The sequence below is a fragment of the Peromyscus maniculatus genome, chromosome 9 (assembly GCF_049852395.1).
Source record: "Peromyscus maniculatus bairdii isolate BWxNUB_F1_BW_parent chromosome 9, HU_Pman_BW_mat_3.1, whole genome shotgun sequence".
NCBI classification, from domain to species: Eukaryota; Metazoa; Chordata; class Mammalia; order Rodentia; family Cricetidae; genus Peromyscus; species Peromyscus maniculatus.
In genome coordinates this window covers 30,348,350-30,369,330 of record NC_134860.1, presented here as the reverse complement: position 1 = coordinate 30,369,330, position 20,981 = coordinate 30,348,350, and the positions used below count along the sequence as shown (strand labels likewise).

Below are 20,981 nucleotides of genomic sequence, written 5' to 3'. Positions count from 1 at the left end.
AAAGGGTTACTACCTTCACTGCACAGTGGCCTTGTGAGGCCACTTTGAAGAGAATATTAGGAGATAGAGTTGCACAAGGCAGCCTGCCTTCCTCTGTACCATTACACGGGAGATTTTCTCCATCCACCAAATCTATGTTTTAGACTGAAAACTCCTCTGCACCTGAAAATTTTCCCAAACAACTACACCAAGTGTTCATGTTTTCAACTGTAATTCAGCAGAAACTGTTGTCAATAATTTCCCATCAAAACATTATTCTAGAAATTAAAATGAAAATTTTATTTAAAACAAGAATGAATTACAACATTTCTAAAATTAGGATGATTTAGAATAGGAAACATTAGGGGAATCTACTATTGGTATTTTCCTAAACCACCATAATCTAGCTGCGTTCAAAACGCTCATCCTTCTACTCACGAGTCAGTGCAGCCCTCCCCCCTTTCCAAAGAAGCTTCTTTTTACAAGAGTAGACACTATCACTTCACTACAACTGGTAAACATAAAGGGATGTTCAAACCCAGCTGCTACACCTACAATGTAACCCTTGCACTTAAGGCTCAGAAAAAACCATGGAAGAGGAGATGGCAAGTGTAAGCCAGAGAGCCAGTGTTGCTAGACAGTGTCTTCTAGACATGACAGGCTGTTCCCAGGGAATCTCAATGCTATAGTTGCTTAAATAAGACCTGCATAATGACAACACTAATGAATATGTCAACGCAGGAAGGGGAAATTTCACAAGGCCTTACTCCTACATGAAGAGCTATAGGCAATCTAAGGTTGCTGAGAGAAGGAGAATCAATTTTCTCTGGAGAGGAGCTGCCTGATAGCTTATCAAATTCCAAGTCATCAGCCCTAAATGCATTGTATATACAAGCAACACTAAATGGATTCAGTAAATTTTGTGTGTGAGTCTGAGTGTCTACACATATACATATAGGTAACTAATAATTAAAGAAGAGGTCTTGAATTTGAGAAGGAATAGAAGGGACATGGGAAGAGTTGCAGCATGGAGAGGGAGGGAAATGTTGTAAATATAGTACTCAAGTATGCAATTCTCAAACTAAGAAATTTAAATTAAAAAAGCATTTCTAAAATTCATCTTCAAGTCAAGCTTACGTTATGTACTATGACTGTAATTACTGCTTCTCTGTATCATCCTCCTTGAGTGATAACAGACTAGGTTAAAAATTTATTCTAGGAATGTAAATGAAAGTTGGTTTGGGATAGGCAGACTGAGTAGAACAGATTGCCTACAGAATGTAGGAGGCCTCAGCTCGTTCTAGGGAAGTGCAGTAGGGGAGAATTTGCTCTCTGTCTGTTTTTGGATGGGGCATCAGTCTTCTTCCTTGGAACTTGGAGTCAAGATTTGAACTAAAGCTTCAAATGACAGCTTTCCTAGTTCCTAGGTCTTTCAATAATAGTATATCACCAGCCATCCAGATTCTCCAGCTTGCTTTGTATGACTTATAGGACTTCTCTGTGTCCATCACTGTACCCTGTAAGTTCATAAGCCAAAGACATAAGCCATATAATAAATATAAAACATACACACACAGTTCTATTTCTCTGGACAACCTAGAGTCATATAATTATTATTTTTATGGTAATTTGTTGGCTATAAATAAATCAAAACTATATTTACTTATATTAGTTCTTTCTTCAGTAACACCAAATTTTGTTTTATTTGCTAAGCAATAAAGATCATTTTCAAACTTATTTATGCAAATAAATTTTACTTACTAAAAACTGTTTTGTTGTTTATACCCAAACCAACAACCAAACAACAACCAAACAACCAAACAACAACAAAAACAGCAACAAAGCCATTGTTTTAACAGCTGTGGCTTATTCCAATTTTAACAAATGAGAAAAAAGCTGTTATGAAGACAAATTTTATTTACCTTATTAACATATCTTGAATAAGTTTCTCAGGCCAGGCTATATAAATATATTTACTCACTCATTGCCTACTGTATCCTAGGCCAAAGAAACAAATGACAGCAAAAGTTGGTCTGGAACTGTTAACTACTGATCTATAAAGACGACAAGGAGCTAGACCCAGAGTGTTTATCGGTTTTGTCACCAGGCACACTTTTTTCCTAACAAGAAGTTTTCAAGAAGAAAAGTGTTGTATTACGCCGTGGCCCACCTTCTGTATCCCATTGGGATAGCCAGTTTGAACAGCATCCTTCTATGCTGTTAGGCACTCTCATATGATATTTTGTTTTTATAATAACTCAGTCTTACTGAATTCTTATTATGTACCCAATACTTACACTAACAAATTCAATCCTCTCAAAAGCTTTGTGAAATCTGTCATCATCATCTTCATCATCATCACCATCTCTACCTTCTCAATGAGAACCACTGAAGCACAATGTTCAAAGACAACTGGCAGAGGCCTAGGATGTGAACTAGGGAGTCTGGCTGTTGAATGTGTTGGTTATTTCATATATTATCTTGAAATGTGAATCCTAATAACAATTTAGTGAGAGAGGTATTACTGTCTCCATCTCAGAACTGAGGGACAATGCTCCAAAACTGTGAGCTTCTCAAAGATGGTGCTATAATTTATGCTGCTTTCTCTCTTTGGCAGCCTTTAATGTTCCCAGGCTGACAGGAATTGTAAAGAATTACCACGGTTCCTATCTTCATGAAGTGAGATATGTTACCAATTACCCAAGTAGCAGATGGACAAGATGTCTGGCCTTGGGCAAGTGGAGGTTAAAGAATTCTTTATGTGAGTGTATGTGCATGTAAATGTGTGTGTGTGTGTGTGTGTGTGTGTGTGTGTGTGTGTGTGTGTGTGTGTGTATGTGTACACTTAGAGGCCAGAGGTTGATGCTGGATGTCTTCCTTAATTATGTACCACCTTTTAGGGGAGGTGGGCAGGGTCTCTTACGAAACCCCAGAACTTACCAATGGGTTAGACTGGCTAGACGGTGAGCCCAGGGATCCTCCTGTCTCTGCTCCCCCAGCCTTGGGCCTACAGACAGGAGTTACCACATCTGTTCTTGTGGGTTGCTGCAGATCAAATTAAGGTCCTCAGGTGTGTGTGGCAAGCACTTCACTAACTGAGCCATCTGTCTAGCCCATGAGTTCTTTAAAGACATATTCACACCCAGGCTTAGAAGAAGGAAAGTCTGGTCACATGACATTGTGAATGCCTATATACCTTCTGCCACTTTTATGGTAATAAAATTAATTTAAGAAGAAAAAAATAGGCAACTCTCTCAATAGTGATGTCCTACAAGATCTGGCTTCTGCTCTGGAAGGAAGGAACAGAGTAGAAAGAGCTGATGAAGCAAGAGGTTAGATAAATTTGCACAGAAGCCAAGGTCAGGATAGTATGTATGCATTCTGCTTTCCAAACAGGGATGAGCATGTCAGAGTACTGGTGCAAGACACTGGTTGGTGTTTTCTTCGGGGCTGTTTGGACAACACAGTGTAGGGTACTGTCAGATAAGACCAAGGGTCTCTCTGAAAAGCTCCCATAGGTGCCATTACAGCACTGATGGATAGCTGTCCCAGAAAGACAACTTCAGCCTGGATAATCCAGAGACATGAGGAGGCTGCTCCACATCTGGTACAGGGACTTAGGCTAGGATGAAAACAGTGCCAGTGTCAACAAAGGAAATAAAACAGGGATTTCCAGTGACTATTGTCCACAAAGCTGGTTACACAGAAGAAAGAAAGGGTGAATGCTATAGTTTTAAGCCAAGAGGAACTTTGATAATGATGTTATGTGTTCTGAGAGATACAAACTGTACACATTTAAAGGGTCTCTCATTTGTCTTTTTTTTTTTTTTTGGTAACTGCTAGCACTAACTCAGAAAGGTCTTAACATCTTAATATGGTTCTGAGACTTACATCTAACTGTATTTGGTATATGAAATACCAGAAATAGAAAGTTTAAACTTGGAAATTTTATATAGAAAAGGTACATTTGAACTTTTGTCTTTGCCTTTCCCCCCCTAAATTGCTAAAGTTCTGTTTACATAAATTCCCTGGGTTGGCCAGCTTGTGGCACAATGGTGTGGGGTACAAATTTAAAAAACAATATAGTACAGCTAGAGTCAGAGAGGATTATAAATGGTAAGAACACACACACACTTATGTTACTTTTTTAAATTGAGGGAGTGATGATTTGATGATATAATCTGGAAATACAGTTCTCACCAAGGTGTTCGGGTGATGCCTGACTGTGATGCCTGACAGGATGGATGCTTAGAAGGCTGGCGAAGGAAGGGAGACTGTTAGTGCCTGAAACAGCGGGAGACTGGGGGCTCCCAGAGAATCCGGGAGCAACTGGGGCTGAGGAGCAGACACTGACAGAAATGGCGTCAGATGAGTGGGCAGACACCTGGAGGCTGAGGTTGTGTACCTCTCTAGAAAGAAAGGCCTGTCAGCAGAGTTTCTGAGCCACACTCAGGAGCCACTTAGTTGGGGCTTAGGTGAGTAATACAAAGAAAACAACCCAGTTTTGAGCTAAAACTGAAGGTTCTGAGTAAATCTTCAACCATAAAGGGAACTCTTTAATGGAGTTAAATAGAGACAAAGGCCATTTGATGAGGGGAAATAATGAATAAAACAATTTAAAGTATAACAAGTAAGAATTGTTTTATTAATTCCACATGATTTTCATGTCTCAAAAACTAATATGCACATACATATATTGCAAATAAATAGATTTTTTTTTCCTGGTTAGTTTCTTTTACGAAAACCAAATTCAAAGAATTAAAGCTTCTGGATGGAAAACAAAGCCATGGAAGAAACTCAGGGCATTTAAAACAATGTTAATATAACACATTGTAAACTGTGGTTTATGTATTTAATTCCTGCATTTTTGTTCTCAAAGATATTCTGCTATTACTGTAAAAACACAGGATTCAGCACAGTGCCTCTATAAGCTATTATGGGCCCCAAGAAGGAATACTATGGCAGAAAAAGTTAGTGGTGGCCATGATGCTCAGAGCTTTGGCCCCCAGGGAAAAAAGACTTAGCTTATCTCTACAGAGCAAGAATGAGCTGCCAGTGCTTTTGACTATGGCTGACTTCAGTGCATCCAAAGTGACTATAAGAGTCAGGGGACTTCCAAGAACTCTACAATTAGTGAGGCTTGAAGAGAAGGGGAAAACATAGTGATGCATGGCAAACTATGAAACAAGACTAAATTTGGGCATGCCAAACATGTACTAAAATAGCATTTGATAGGTTACCATCTTTATGGATACAGCATGTGCACGCGCACGAGAGAGAGAGAGAGAGAGAGAGAGAGAGAGAGAGAGAGAGAGAGAGAGAGAGAGAGAGAGAGAGAGGCAGGCGGGGGAGGGAGGGGGAGGGAGAGGGAGGAGAGGGAGAGGGAGGAGAGGGAGAGGGGGAGGGGGAGGGGAGAGAGAGGAGGGGGAGAGAGAGGAGGGGGAGAGGGAGAGGGAGAGAGAATGTGCAATAGTATACAATCACTCTCAGAGGTCAGAGGACAACTTACAAGAGTCACTTATCTCCTTCTACCACAGGCTCTAAGGGACTGAACTCCAGTCAGCAAGCTTAGTGGTGAGTTCCTTACCTGATGGCCATATCGTAATCCACCTAAAAGCCAAAATAATGAAGTTAAGACATATGGATCGTCAGAGTCCAACAGAGTTGAGTTGGGGCTGCAGGTCTGCTAACCTGCAAAATGACTTCCAGGGCCTCCTTTTTCTCGTTTGCCAAGGCACCTCTTTGTTCCTGACAGAGTGTGCTAACATGGGGTTGGCTGGCACACTCTCTCCCCTTCCCTCCTCTCTCAGAGATAAAGAACACTGGTCTGAAGATGACACTTGCAATCTCTAAACAAAAGTAACTGGGAAAAAATGAGTGCTTCTAAATAGCATAACTAAAATGGATTTAACCAACAAGAACTGATAAATATTTGTTATTTATTGTTAATAACTTTATTAATTAAAAATGCCATTCAAAATCTCTAAAACCCATCACTTTAGTAACATACTTTAAGAACCATTAATGATGCTACAACTGTGAATGTAGAGAAGTAATGATACGTATCCTGGTCACCAAAACAAATAGTCATAGACTGACTACAGAGAACACTGGATTTGATGTTCCGGTCCCTGTTCCAGGAGTCTGCTGTGCTCAGGGACTGATGCAATTTTCCCTGGCCTCCCCCAAGGTTTGTTACTGAAAGTTGTGACAAAAGTGTGACAAAAATATCATGATGGGTTTTAGAGATTTTGAGTGGCATTTTTAATGCTAGCATCTGTCTGGTTTAAAAAAATTTTTTTTTAAATCATTAGGTGGTAAGCTCCACATCAAGTAGACACTTTCTTCTTTAACATATACAGAAACCAGACTCTCCAAAAACCAAGTCACTTGCCCAGGGTTTTAGTTAAGGACAGAAGTATAAGCCATGGGTGTTTTCAGACCGAAAGTTCTATGATTTTTGCCTAAAGTCATATGTCAAACGAAAAGACTTCTCTCAAAGTGTTTCAAGAGCAATTAAAAGGGAACGAATGCTTAATTACACAGAAAACAACACAGGGAAAGGAAAAAAATTCAAAGGCTTTTAAAAAAACTGTGAGACATTGCAGACATGATTCCCAGTCATCTGGAGGTGCATACTCACTTTATGAATTAGAACAATCTAGTTTCTTTTCCACTCCACCATCTCCAACATACATAATGGGCAGAAGCAGGAACAACACTTGCCACTGTTTTTGAGTAAGTAAATAAGAAAGTGAACATTTGCCATACAAATGTATTAGGCAACTAAATATTGGTGTTTATTGGTATTCTGCAACCTAATCTACTGAAGAGCTTCAGATGTTGATTCTATACTGGCAAGTTATGTTTCCAAATAGCAAGTCACAGGTTGCTTTCAGAGTTTGATTATATTTATATTATTGTTCTTTATATTTCTAAACCAACAGATGCAAGACAAAGCAACCCACGGACAGGTATTGCCATCAAAGATGTAACTCACAGATAACAGCCACAGTGTTGATACTGGCCACATGTCTAGTCACATAGAGATGAAAGCACAATTTTCTGGGACAAAAGTCTAAAGATATTTGCTATCTATTGACGTGAAAATGGAAGAACTGATGTACCTGACTAAATGATAAACTATGCCTGATGGTAGTAAGGATGAGTCAATCCTCACTGCACTCTGTAACAGCAGAGATGTGAAACTAACCTCCAGGAAGAAAGCAGAGCCTAACAGAACAGAAGCAGTACCTGCAACAAGATGAGGCTTTCTAATTTCACTTTCATTTCCCACAGTTACTACGGGCTCTTTTTTAAAATCGCTTTTGCTTAAACTAAACACACAAGCAGCTCATTTAGCAGACACAATGGATTAACTGACACTGTCTCTTTGTTAAATATACAACTGCTGCTGCCTCTGGCTGTTCCTACCTAATAAAGATCCCGAGGCAGCTGAATGACAAGGCTTCTACTGCCAATACTTTCAAGAAAACCTAAGAATGAGATGGTGATAAGCTTTAAGAGAAGGCACTCAAGCTGCAAAGAGAGAGAACATGGGCTCTGTGGGCGCAGGGATCTTTGCCTTATGTACTGATGGATCATAACAAGCTGGAGCAGTTTCTTGTGTACAGCAGGTGCTTGATAAATGCGTGACACAAGCAAAGGTCTGTTTATGGTACCCAACAAGAACAAGAGAGACAGCAAGACTTCATTCCACCTTGATGCTCCTTGAAGCATAAAAAATATATAAAAGCCATAACAAGAAGACTGTTATAATTGTTTATATGAGGTTTATGTCATTTGAACTAGGTATGGTGGTCAATGTCTGTAATTTCAGTGTACATAAGGCTAAAGCAGTACGACTTGAAAGCTGGAGGCCACCTTTGGCAACACACAGTGAGACTCCATCTCAAAACAAACACACAGAAACACACACGTACCCCTCTCATGAGTATAATATATATATGAATTAATCTATGAATGAATATATAAATATGTATATATGTATATATGTACACATACTTATATATGTATACTCTCAAGACAATTTAAGAAATTCTTACTAATAGTCATTACTGTGGTGAAGTTGGTAAGTCCCTGGCTTTACTTACCTTTTAAGATTAGGGAATATCATTTTTTTAATGATCTGAAAAATTTTAAATCCTCTTAAAAATCTGGAAGATTTAGAAAAAAACAACAACAACTGGGCCTTTTCTTCTGATACCAGTCACCTGAAGCTATGCAGGGCCTGCTAACTCTTCAGCTGGGCCCTGAGCACTGACTGCAGTCTGCACAAACACAGAGCCTCACTGAGTTCCTTTTCATCAGCTGCCACCTCTGGTAAACCTGAGACAGGCCTATCCTTGTGCCAGCAAATACCAACACAGACTGTGCTTTCAGAAAATTGTGACCCCAACTTGCAGTCCTCAGCTTTCCCAGAGAAAGTACCTGCAATGGGGTACTTAGATGCATTTAGAGCCAGTTTCTTTGCAGAGAATAATATGTTGGCTCCAGTATTTCACTAGGCACCTTGTCCACATGTTCTTTCGTGGAACTTTGTAATTCCCAACCACTTGGGCAGGATTCGTCTTTAGTTCTTAGTTCTCACATGGCTTTGCTTAACTTTAGGTATTACAGTCAACTTGCTTTAACCAACAGGACAGAAGGGATAGTAGCTACTTCTGAGCTTAGATCTGAAAAGGGTCTATGTGTGCATACTCACTCAGCTGCATGCATGCCACCACAAGGGATGGGCCTTGGTAGTTTATGTTTTATCAGCCTTGACCTGAAATAACACATAAGGAGCTCAAACTCAGTGATGGGCCAAGCTTAGCTACATCCATGTTTTAAGCACATTAACTCAGATAAGCCCAGCCCAGATCACCCAATTGCAGTGCCCCAAAGGTACATGAAAGAAGACCTCCATAATACCTTTACCACAGTACATCTTAGTTTGATGTGCTGAAGCTAGCTGACACACATTAGCACTGAGCACTTCGTCATGACAAATAACACTGGGCTGAAAGATCATAACATAAAACTATGTTACACATGGATTCTGGTGTCACATAGCATTTTATATTAATGAAGCACTTCCAGTTTGCCATTCTATACATCTTTAGATAAACTAAATGGGTGTGAAATAAGACTGATAACATCTTGCTTAACCTCCCACTATATTTCCAGATAGATAATAGATATCATTGAATCATTTTAGCTCTTATTGTCATAAAAGTTTTAATATATTAATGTACTTAAATGTTTTCATCATCTGAGTCTTTGACAGACTGCAATATTTGTGAATTAATAAAATTTAAGTATTGATTACTCTCACTTCTAGATTTCATGAGGCCTAAAAGACAATATGAGGAAGTATTAAGTTCTCACTTACAAAATATCTTACACACATAGAATTTGATGATGACCAACAGTTTTCAGCGAGAAAAAGATTGTTTCTCTAAGAAAGCTGAAAGTATTTCTACAGTTACAAAAGTACTTTTAGTAATTTGGGTATATAGGACAAGGGTAATTATAAGGTGGTTATTCACCAATGAAAAATATTTTAAGGAGCTGGAGAGAAGGCTCAGCAGCTAAGAGTACTTGCTGCTCTTGCAGAGGAGCTGGGTTCAGTTCCCAGCACTTACAGAGTAGCTTGCAACCATCTATAACTATATATATATATATATATATATATATATATATATGAACATAAGGAAAGATATAATTCAACTGGTGAATGAGAAAGAAAGGGGAGGTTAGACTCTGTCATTTGTAAAAACTGCTACTCTCATTTGATACAGAACAGGTCTAACAACTATAAAATCACAATAACAGCACTCATCAGGGCAATCACACAAAAAGACTTGAATGAACTAGGGATTCCAGGGATGGATGTGCTCTTCATAAAAGCAGAGACCCACCACTGTGTTTATTTCTAGCAGAGCAGAAGAAAGACAGGAAACCAGCCATAAATGGCAATAAGGAGAAAGCAGCCTAGTGTTTGGTGACTGCATTGGGCTAGAATGATTAAAATTCTGAGAAGCCCCCACTATAAGGTAAACTGTACCTATCTTCGAACTTCTTCCTGGGTCACTAGGTGCTGATGACATGTGCAAGCAATAAAAAAGACGGCAGGGAGAATTTTATTTCCGAGTTCTAGGATTTCAGCTACCAGAAGTCAGCAGGAACCCAAGAGAGCTGAAATAGCCTCCAAAGAATTTTAGGCCTTCACAGACCATGGGGTAGCCTTTCTCTGTAGTTTTGGATGGATGGTCAATGTCTTAGTTAGGTTTCTATTGCTGTAATGAAACACAATGACCAAAGCAACTCAGGGAGTTAAGAGTTCATTTACCTTACAGCTCATAGCTCATCATCCAGGGAACTCAGGGCAGGAATTCAAGGCAGGAACCTGGAGGGAAGAGCTAAGGGAAACCTGGGGGAACTCTGATTATTGGCTTTCTCCTCCTACTTTTTATATACCCCAGGACCACAGCACCCAGGGGTGGTACTCCCTACAATGGGCTGGGCCATCGACATCAGTCACTAATTAAGAAATTGTACTACAGGCAAATCTTATGGAGGTATTTTCTCAATTAAGAATCCCTCTTTCAAAATGACGTTATCTTATATCTAATTGGCATAAAACTAGCCAGCAAAGCCAGGAAGAACAAGTTCATGGAAAACAAAGAATTCCAGTTATTTGGGGATAGAGGGCAAAGAGAACTCCTAGTGGTCATAGGACCTGGCATCTGAGCTATAAAACAGAAAAAGACGCTAATGTTTGGACAGCTTGTCACACATATGTAAATCTGCTACAATTCCACCTGGAGTCAGAGTTCCAGGCCTGTAAAGGGATGGCTCTGACCCCTCCCTCAAAAGATCTGAAGCAGTAATGAACTGAATCAAACTGAACCTATAGCAAAGCCCAGGCCCAGGCCAACCATGACAGGCTTCATTTCCGAGGCCTGGAAGAGAAAAAGAGTGCTCATTTTCTGGAGATAGCTCCTTTTGTCTTAGGTTTTCCTTTTTTTATATGGTCAGTCTTCTGACTCTACAGGTTTTATACCTGAGGATTCAACCAAGGATGGATTTTTTTTTTAAGGGGATTGGGGAATACTATGTCTTAATTACACTCACACAATAGGACCTCACAACTATTTACATAGCTTTTTCGCTACATTATTATGAGTGATGTAGAGATGACTAACAATATATGGAAATGTGTATGTAGGTTGTATGCATATACAGGGCCATCTATAGATTTTGGCATATGAGGCGTCTTGGAACCAATCCCTGTGGGAACTGTGGGGCACCAGTGCACATGTGTGCTGTGTGAATCAATAAAAGATATACAACTATGTAAGAAAATCACAATGATGGGTTAATGACAGTGTGTGCATCAGTGACCCGGGTGGATCACTGCTGAATAACTGATGAGTATGAATCACAAGCAGGGTCAAATTTAATGATCAAATAATCTTAGTGCTCAATGAAGAAGTACTGAGAATTTAAATTATTGTTTTCTTGTTAGAAAAAAATCCTCTAAATTTTGATTATTTACTCTTTTCCAAAGACTAACTTAGAAACCAGAGCTGAAAAATAAAACACTGCTCATCTTTACGTGGAAGTTATGGTCTACTAGGAAAGACAGACCTGTAAATAACTACAAATCAACCAAATAAATGCTATTACAGAATGTAAAATGAATGTTACAGAAACCACATAAAATGCAATATATATACTAATTCAAATAGGAAAAGGCAGTTCAGGGTGAAGGGTGCTTTACTCAGTTTTAAAGAGACAGTGAGATTTCACAGATGGATATGAATAGGCACAAAAGTGAGAGAAGCAACTTGAGAGAGTGGAAGGCTGTTCTGGTTTCAGATCCAACCAATAACCGAGTAGACTTACAGACAATATGGGCCTGAGGGGACAGAGACAGAGAAAGGAAAAGAGTGGGCAGTGGATTTGGCTGGACATAATGACTTGAGCCAGAATGAAAAATCTTGAGAGTATCACATCAAAGATCCTGGGAGGGAAATAATAAAGCAGCTTTGTGTGTTTGGCAATACCTCTAGAACATACAATGCTGCCACTACTGTTCAGAATCTGGTTTCCTTCCCAGGGCTAATTAACACTGAACAGTGAGGAAGATGGGAACAGATTAAGAAAGAAAAGTAAAATTTGAGAGATGAGACCACTGAGATGAAGAAGGTTTCATCACCATAAATACTTATTAGTAATTTCTAGTACTTATTTGTAAGTGGTAAGGCTTATTAATAAAGCAATGCTGATCTATTTTATTTCCATGTAACAACAGGTGAGTATTTAAAATTCCAGTGTAGGCCATATTTTAATAAAGATCACATATATAACCTCATGAAGACTTAGATATTAACTGAGGAAGAGAAGTATTCTATCCTTAGGAAAGTATTAGGCTCCAAGGAACAACAGTTTAAATAAAAATTACGTTGACTCACTCAATCTTAGGGGAAGCAGCTCAAGGCAGGCTGCTGCCTCTAGAACAGCATCAGACTCCTAGTGTTTGGTTCCATGTTCCAATATTCTTGCATTGTAGTCATAGTTAAAGCAAAAAAGAGGAAATAACAAAGCACCAAACACAAAACAAAAATAAGATGTTAGCATCTATTGGGCTAGCAGCAGGGTTGGTCTGGACAGCCATAAACCTAGCTAAACAAACTCACCTTCCTGGACTACGTTGTGGCTAGAAATAGCCATGCAGTCTACTTCTGGCCAATGAAAGGAGCCCTTCCCAGAAAGTTTCACTTGCATTTCATTGGCCAGAAGTATCTTGGTTCATGGCTCTCCTGACCAACATAGGTTTCAAAAAAGAGAGAATTAGTCTCAGCAGTGAGCAGTGTCTGTCTATCACAGTAGCCTGCCCAGCTACCCTGAGCAGCTACCCTGTAAGACTACAATCCTACTGCCGTGTGAAATGCTGCTGAACATCCCACAGTTCTAGGAAGGGAGGCAAATCACTTTCTCTCCAGGAATCAGTTTATTTTTGCTATTAATGAAGGCTTAGATGCACATCTTTTACTTCAAAAGGTGTTTCCAGGACAATGTAATTTGAACACAGAGATTTTGGAAGTTTACCTAAGTTTATTACATACAAAAAGACTTTGAAGAGTCCAAGCAGACAGCTGGCATTTTATCTACTATGCATATCAATCAATACCAGTGGAAGTGTGCATGCTTGCTATAACTCCAACAGAAACACTGATGCCTGCACACACTCAGTATTCTACATGCTCACTATACTGGTGAGGACAAACCAGCTGCTATTTTTCTTTCCTGCCCAAATATTTTCCAAATACTACCCTGTTTTTGTTACTGTAACGAGGTAACAAAATTCACAGAAGTATTTTACAATTGGCTACTATATTTATGACAGATTGCTCCATTTACTTACAGTCCTACTGTTCAACTATAAAACCCAAAAAGTGCTACATAAATTACATGCTTGGTTGGCTTCATGCTAATTTAAGGTAGTAAGAATTAATTTGATCCAATTATTTGTCAACAGGATGAATTCTGTGATGTATGGAAGGGTAATGCTAAACTCACTGTTTTCTATTTCTTGCCACTAAACAACATATCAGCTTGCTCATCTCCTAAAATTGCATAAAACAGATAGGAGAGCAAATTTAAACAGTTGTTTGTGCATTCAATATTTACAACCTGGATCTTGCATGACTGACTGGAAGCAGTGAGTTAGAAGGTTTAGCTCAGCAGCTGCCTGGAGTGATGGATGGCCTCGAAGAATTTCTTGTTCACTGACCAGATCAATCACATAACAGAACGGGAAAAAAAAAAAAATCAGCCCAATCCAGATTCCCAACATTTCCATCTGTATGCAAAGCTGTTGCTGGAAAGAACATATTATAAAACATAGTATGGAGCTACTTAAAAATAATAAAAGCCCACCAAAATGATGTAGAATTTAAATATAAGAAATAAGGTAATTGGGTGATATTTTACTTTTTAACTGAATATTAACTAAAATCTCATGACATTTATATTCCAAAAAGTTATGTCAATTCAAGTGGTATTTTGACTGAGCTCAGACATATGAGAGGGAGTAACAGTTTGCAAATCAGTGAAAGGTTTAAATATCATTGGCAGTATTTGCAATGGATTTTACTTAATCAGATTAAAACGCAGTGCTGTGACAATTATCATATACTGCTGCTGTTAATTATTTCAATGGCAGTCCTGAAAAAGGAGTCTGTTAGAGTATGAACAGACATCTGCTGTTTTAAATTACAGTAATGCACACACTAATGGCTAACTCCAAACATGTATATTAATGGAATCAGTGGTGCAAATGAGCAGCCTTCCGTACTGTGGTTTATAGAGACAGATCTGACTGATTTATGAGACTCCACTGTGACCATCTTCATCCAGGCCCTCATGAGTGAAATCCAGATAACAGCTTGAAATCAGTTGTGGTGGGAGTATCTATATCACAGAAATTAGCAAGTGCTATACATGAGAATACCACTCACCCCTCACCCCCACCAAGAGAGAGGTGCGAAGCATTTACCAGAACACAGCAATATGATCAAAATTTGTTGTGTGTGGGGGGTGGGCACAGTGGGCCCGAGAACTGATGAACATAAAGCCGATTTCTTGTTTAATGGGCAGAGGAGAAAGAGGTCTCAGAACCTAGATACTTCTTTTATGAGGCCTAAAAATGTCTGTGTTTAGCATCCAAGGTGGTAGACATGTCACTTAGCATCTCCTGGGGCCCTTGAGCAATCATGTCCTCCCCTTGAATAAGTTTACTCCTAGAAGTAGAAGTGAGGGAGGAGAATGATCAAGAGAGTCCAATAAACGAGAGGAGAGAAAGAAAAAGGATGAGGCAACAAAGAAATGAAAAGAGAAGGAAAGACACAGAAGGATAAAGGAGCAGAAAATGGAGAAGGAAGTAAAGGAGGAAGAGTAGGGAGGTGGAGAGGGGTGAGGGAGCAAGAGTCAGCTCTTGGCAATAGCTTATCAAGTCTTACAGCAATTGATTCACATCTGTCTCACTTCAGGAGATAGTCAGGCTCCTGGAAAACTTTCCACAAAAGTGCAATACAGTATTATACTAAAGAAAATACAGGTAGCCTCCTCTACATCTGAACCTCTAATGACAAGTAAGAAAATGTCTTAAAATTGCTGGACACATGGGAGTCTGTTCTTGGGACTAAACCTTAGAGATGTAGGGTCTAGAGCTGAGGGCAGCAACCTGTGTACTCTTGCAAGTCTAACCTACTCTTCAGAAGCCAGACATCAGATTTGCTCGTGAAGCACTGAGAGGAATGTGTGACTGGGTTTCTAAATTCATACGCTAGGCAACAGGCTTGGGCTGGAGGCTGGGTAGCTTCGTATGAACTCAAGATGACTGTTGTTCTCTAGCTTCAGTTACATCAGCATCTTCTGGACAACTTGTTCAAATACATGCTGTGGAACCACTTTTTGTGTCTGAGTAGTCTGGAGTGAGGCCTGGGAACTTGCAGATCCAATGCCGTTGGTGCAGGAACCACACTCTGTGGTGCACTGGCTCAGTGAAATAACAAACAATCTGGGAAGGTTTATACCAACCCTCAGGACATAACTATGACAGCTGGCAACCCAGCAAGAATTCAAATGAGAGAAAAACATGCTAATATTGAGAGGCAGCCGTCCTGAGAGAAAAGAAGAAAGGCATCATGGGCCAAGCTTTCTACTTACGATGCTCTCAGCTGGGTGTGGCACCTATAATTATTTTTTAGCAGCTAACTTCAAAATTTCTTCTGACTCACTCCCCAAAATCTTCTCCTTACCTACAGGGGTAGGTTTACTGAAACTATGTGTATACTAATGAGCATAGTGGAGAGGTTAAATGTCTTAACTAACTACCATATTCTCAATTAGCTGTTACACAATTAGGTTGGGGGGGGGGCTGGAAATGAACCAGAAATACAGAAAAAGCTATGAGAAAAAAGAGAGAGACAAGAGAAAAGAGTTGGGGAGGAAGGGAAAAAATGAAGAGGGAGAAGGAGAAAGGGAGAAACCAAAAGAGAGGGAGAGAATGAAGGGGGAACGAGAATATGTGAATTCATCAAAACTTTCTAATGCTGGCTCCCATACCCACCTGCAATGACTCCATTGAGCTTCACATGACCCTAACACACCAGCATTTGGTTTCCCACTGCTTTCATTCACACATGTTGATTTAGTTAACTAAATGAGTCCAAATTCAGTTAGGCTTTCTTCAGTCTTAGTGGATCAGATCAATACTGTTCTTCCTGCCACTGTAACATCTTCAAAGCTAATGCCATGCTTCTATCACCAAGCTGGAAAGGACACAAAAAAACTGTACTTATTTTTTTTTTGACTGCTGAGAAGGTCTCATCCATTTCTATTACCATTTTTAATGCCAAGTAAAAATTATTAGTTCCTATTTGTTACTAGGAGCAACAGAACTAAACCAACTCAAGTTAGCTCACCTAAAACTGTAACAACAGCTCACAAGGGAATGCCACAGAATTTCAAGACCTACTGACTTCCAGTCTCAAAACTGTCGTTAGTGACCCACTTTTTCTGTACCATTCCCTTTCTGATATATGGTATCGGTTTTATCCTATCAAATACTGAGTCCAGCTACAAACAGGTGCTCCTAGTCCAACATCCCCAAAAAAAGCCCTAAAAATTCCTCAAATTGAGCATATGTCAGATGCCTACCCCTCAAGAATGAACATGACTGAAAAGGATGGTTTAAACTGACCTATCAAACACCACTCTAGAACCTGCATTGTGACCAGTTTGGTTAGACACACAAGGTTGCTGATGGGGGAGGCACATAAACAAGATTTAGGTGATTCAGGGAGAGAAAAATGTGTCAAAATATGCTATGCAGACAGCCAAGCCAGGTCAACCACACTTGGTCCTTATTTATGTCATTAGAAGATAATTTATAATTAATATTATTTTATAGTCCTCACAGTAGTAATTATTTTAAGTAGAAATCATTACAGTAAACTAGTGAATGAGGAGCAAGGCATTTATGTAGTCCCAAGTTATATACTCCAAAATGACTAAGTACATTGTAATTTCACTGTGAGGCAACGTCATACCATGTAAATGCCCGATGCCTTCTGGAAACTCTGCTGAGAAGGACATAGCACTTGCATACAATTCCTGCCAGAAATGCAAAGAAGATTCTAATTGTAAGTTAATAACAGACAGACAAAGTAAGGGATACTCTACAACACTGGCCTGAACTTTACAAAATGTCATTGATGCAGAAGACATAGAAAGACTAGGAATCACTCCATATTGACATGTATAATTCTGGACTACAGTCATAGTTGTCATAAAGGAAGAAATGTCTATACCATAAAAATAATACTGCATCAATGATTAATGGTTTTGAAAGTTGTACAATGTATATAAATGAATGCCTTTCCTTAGTAAATACACAAGAAGTCACCTGCAAGTAACATCTGTAGATATTTTTGAGAATCTATACTGCTATTCAGAGAAAAACAGTCACCAAAAGTTTCCATAAGACTCTTCAGTGCTGCTCTTGTCCTAAGTAATGTATTTTGGTTGCCTGGGATCCTAAAGCCATCTCAATGACACTATACAAACTTCCTTGATTAATCAGAGTAGACTGTGCTTTACATAGTCAAAAGATGTAACTATGCACTACTCTCTGTACTTTCTCTGCTTCCTGAGTGCAGACAAATGTGATCATCTGGCTTCCGGCCCCTGCTGTCAATGGTTGGCTTTCCTGGTCATGATGAACATTATCTGTCTTAGTCTTTGTTCTATTGCTATGAAGAGACATCATGGCCATGTCAAATATTATAAAGGAAAATATTTAACTGGGGCTGGCTTATAGCTTCAGAGATTTAGTCCATTATTGTCATGGTAGGAGGCATGGTGGCATATTGTCAGACATGGTGATCAAAAAGTAGTTCAGTGTACTATATCCAGATGTGCAGGAGCAGGAAGAGATACAGACAATGACTTGGGATTTTTTTCTTTTTCTTTTTTTTCCCCTGGAGCTGAGGACCAAACCCAGGGACTTGTGCTTGCTAGGCAAGCACTCTACCACTGAGCTAAATCCCCAACCCTGACTTGGGATTTTTAAATGTCAAAGCACACCCCAGTGGCATATTTCCTCCAACAAGACTACACCTACTCCAACAAGGCCACACCTCCTAATCCTTCTCAAGTAGTGCCACCCCTAGTGACCAAGCATTCAAATCTATGAGCCTATGGAGGTCATTTGTCTTAGTTTAGGGTCTCTATTTCTGTGAAGAGACATCATGACCTCTGCAACTCTTATAAAAGAAAACATTTAATTGTGGTGGCTCAATTACAATTCAGAGGTTTAGTCCATTATCATCATGGAAGGAAGCAAGGTAGCATGCATGCAGACATGGTAGTGCTAGAGAAGGAGCTAAGAGTTCTTATATCTTGATTCATAAGCAACAGGAAGTGGTCTGAGACACTGGGTGTGGCTTGAGCATATATGAGACCTCAAAACCTGCCTCCATATTGACACACTTCCTCCAACAAGGCAACACCTACTCCAACAAAGCCACACCTAATAGTGCTACTTCCTTTGGGGGCCATTTTTTTTCAAAGCACCACACCATTCTTAATTCAAACCACCACATTCCACTCCCTGGACCCAAGAGGCTTATAGCCATATCAAAATACAAAATGCATTTAGTGCAACTTCAAAAGTCCCCACAGTCTATCACAGTCTCAACACTGTTTAAAAGTACAAAGGTCAAAGTCTCTTCTGGGACTCAAGATAATCTCTTAACTGTAATTACTCTGAAATCAAATTTAAAAAGCAAACCACATACTTCCAACATACAATAGCATAGAATATACATTATCATTCCAAAAGGAAAGAAACAAAGCATAGTGAGAAAACATTAGACCAATGCAAGACTGAAAACCAGGAGGGTAAACTCCAAACTTTGCATCTCCATGTCTGATATCAAAGTCCTCTTCAGAGCTCCAGCTCCTTTCAGTTTTGTTGACTGCAACACACTTCTCCCTCTTGGGATGGTTCCACACAAGGTCTGCAGCTTTCTTCAGCAGGTATCCTGTGATTCTGGCATCTTCAACATCTTGAAGTCTCCAAGGCAGTATAAGGATTCACCTTCATAGCTTCATTCAATGGCCTCTCTGGGCCTCCATGCAGGGACTCCCTTACATGCCTAGCCTCAGCAGCTTCTTAGACATGGAGGCAAATTTCACAACCCTTTTATTGTATCTTTGACTCTAAAGCCAGAACTATGTGGCCAAAGCTACCAAGTTTTAGTGCTTGCTGGAGCTGGAACATGGTCCCCTCATTCAATTACATTTGCATTAGCTTTCTGTTTTCAGTAGTTTCCTTCACTGCTTAAGCTTTTAATTCCTTTATACAAGTTTTAAACTTAGCTGGGTGGGGTCTTGCCCTGAAGTCACCACTCCCTTTCTCCCATTTAGCATCAGGTTTTCCTTTAACCTTTTTATTTCCTTGAACACTGGGCTTAGTTTCATTACACTTTATGGTGTTCCTTTTCTCCTCAAACTGTACATATTGCATTTTTCCTTGCCCAGCTGTTTCTTTTCATTACAGATTTGCATAAGAGGAACCACTAATAACCAGGTGACATAGTAAATACTAGGTTGTCTTGACATTTCCTCTGCCAACACCATTAATCCAAAACTCTTCAATTTAGCTTCAGGAAGAATTTTTTTGGTCAAGGGAAAAAAGCAGCCACATTCTTTGCCAAAATATCACAATAATGGTCTCTGGTCCACTTACTAATATTTTTTTTTCTCCTCTGAAACCTCTTGAGCCAGGCCCCCACAGTTCAAATCACTCTTAGCACAACTGTCTTCCATGTTCCTACTAGGATGGCCCATTAAGTCCCACTTAACAGGTTCAACTGCTTTTCTAGTCTAAAGTCACAAAGTGTTCCATATTTCACCAAACAAAAGCATGATATGACCTATCATAGCAATATTCCACTCCTGTTACCAACTTCTATCTTAGTCAGGGTTTATACTATTGTGAAGAGATACCATGGCCATGGCAACTCTTATAAAGGAAAACATTTAATTGGGGCTGGCTTACAGCTTCAGAGGTTTAATCCATTATCATAATGGTGGGAAGCACAGCAGCATGCAGGCAGACATGGTGCTAGAGAAGTAGGTAGTTGAGTGTACTACATCTAGAATTGGCAGACAGCAGGAAAAGAGAGACACTGGGAATGGCTTGGGCTTTTGAAACCTCAAAGTCAACCCCAGTGATATACCTCCTTCAACAAATTACACCTACTCCAACAAGGTCACACATCCTAATCCATCGCAAGTAGTGTCATGCCCTAACCACCAAGCATTCAAATTTATTTGTCTATGGGGACCATTCTTATTCAAACCACCACACTACCATTCTGGAACCATAAGCTAAAATAAACCCTTTCTTCCCTAATTATAGTATTTTATCATAGCAACAGAAAGTAACTAACACAAGTCCTTTTGGAGTTTCAGGTCTTATTTTAAGTCTTTGACCTGTTTTGATGGATTTTTGTGTATGGTGAGGGAAAATACATTTTAATTTTCTGCATGTACATACCCTGTTTGCCCAGCAAGGTTTTTTTTAAAGGGACTTTTCTTTCTCTCACATATTTTTGGCAATTTATAAAAACCAGTTGACTGTAGATGTTTGGCCTGATTTCTGGGGCCACTAGTCTTTTCTCCTGTTTTATGTCAATATAGGATGGTGTGGTTTTCCTGGCTTTGCAATGTGTCCTGAAATAACATATTGTGAAAGTTTTGCTCTTTTTATTTGTAATGGTATTGGTTAATTTGGGGTCTTATAATGTTTCCACATACGTTTTACAATTGCTTTTTTCTAGTGCTGTGAGGAATATTATTGCTGTTCTGTTGGAAAAACCTGTAGTTCTCTTTTCAAAGTATGGACAATATTAATCTTC

At 39.4% G+C, this 20,981-nt stretch overlaps 1 protein-coding gene and 1 long non-coding RNA gene across 23 annotated transcripts in view; one reads left to right on the top strand and one right to left on the bottom strand.

Annotated features, from left to right (window-relative positions):
- Cfap20dc (CFAP20 domain containing) overlaps positions 1-20,981 on the bottom strand; it is a 291,110-nt gene that overhangs the window by 242,257 nt on the left and 27,872 nt on the right. For 8 of the 22 annotated variants that reach the window (XM_076544522.1, XM_076544523.1, XM_076544526.1 and 5 more), the window contains exon 5: positions 8,705-8,767. The exons of 12 other annotated variants lie outside the window; for them this stretch is intronic. In XM_076544522.1, the coding sequence (XP_076400637.1) occupies positions 8,705-8,767 (63 nt within the window). Of the gene's footprint in view, positions 1-5,566; positions 5,593-6,622; positions 6,707-8,704; positions 8,768-20,981 lie in introns of those variants that run through there. 2 more of the 22 variants (XM_076544538.1, XM_076544534.1) reach the window with 2 other exon arrangements.
- On the top strand, positions 5,417-7,747 carry LOC121832203 (uncharacterized). Its single transcript, XR_006075750.2, has 2 exons — positions 5,417-5,553; positions 6,927-7,747. It is a non-coding gene; the product is annotated as an uncharacterized LOC121832203 (long non-coding RNA).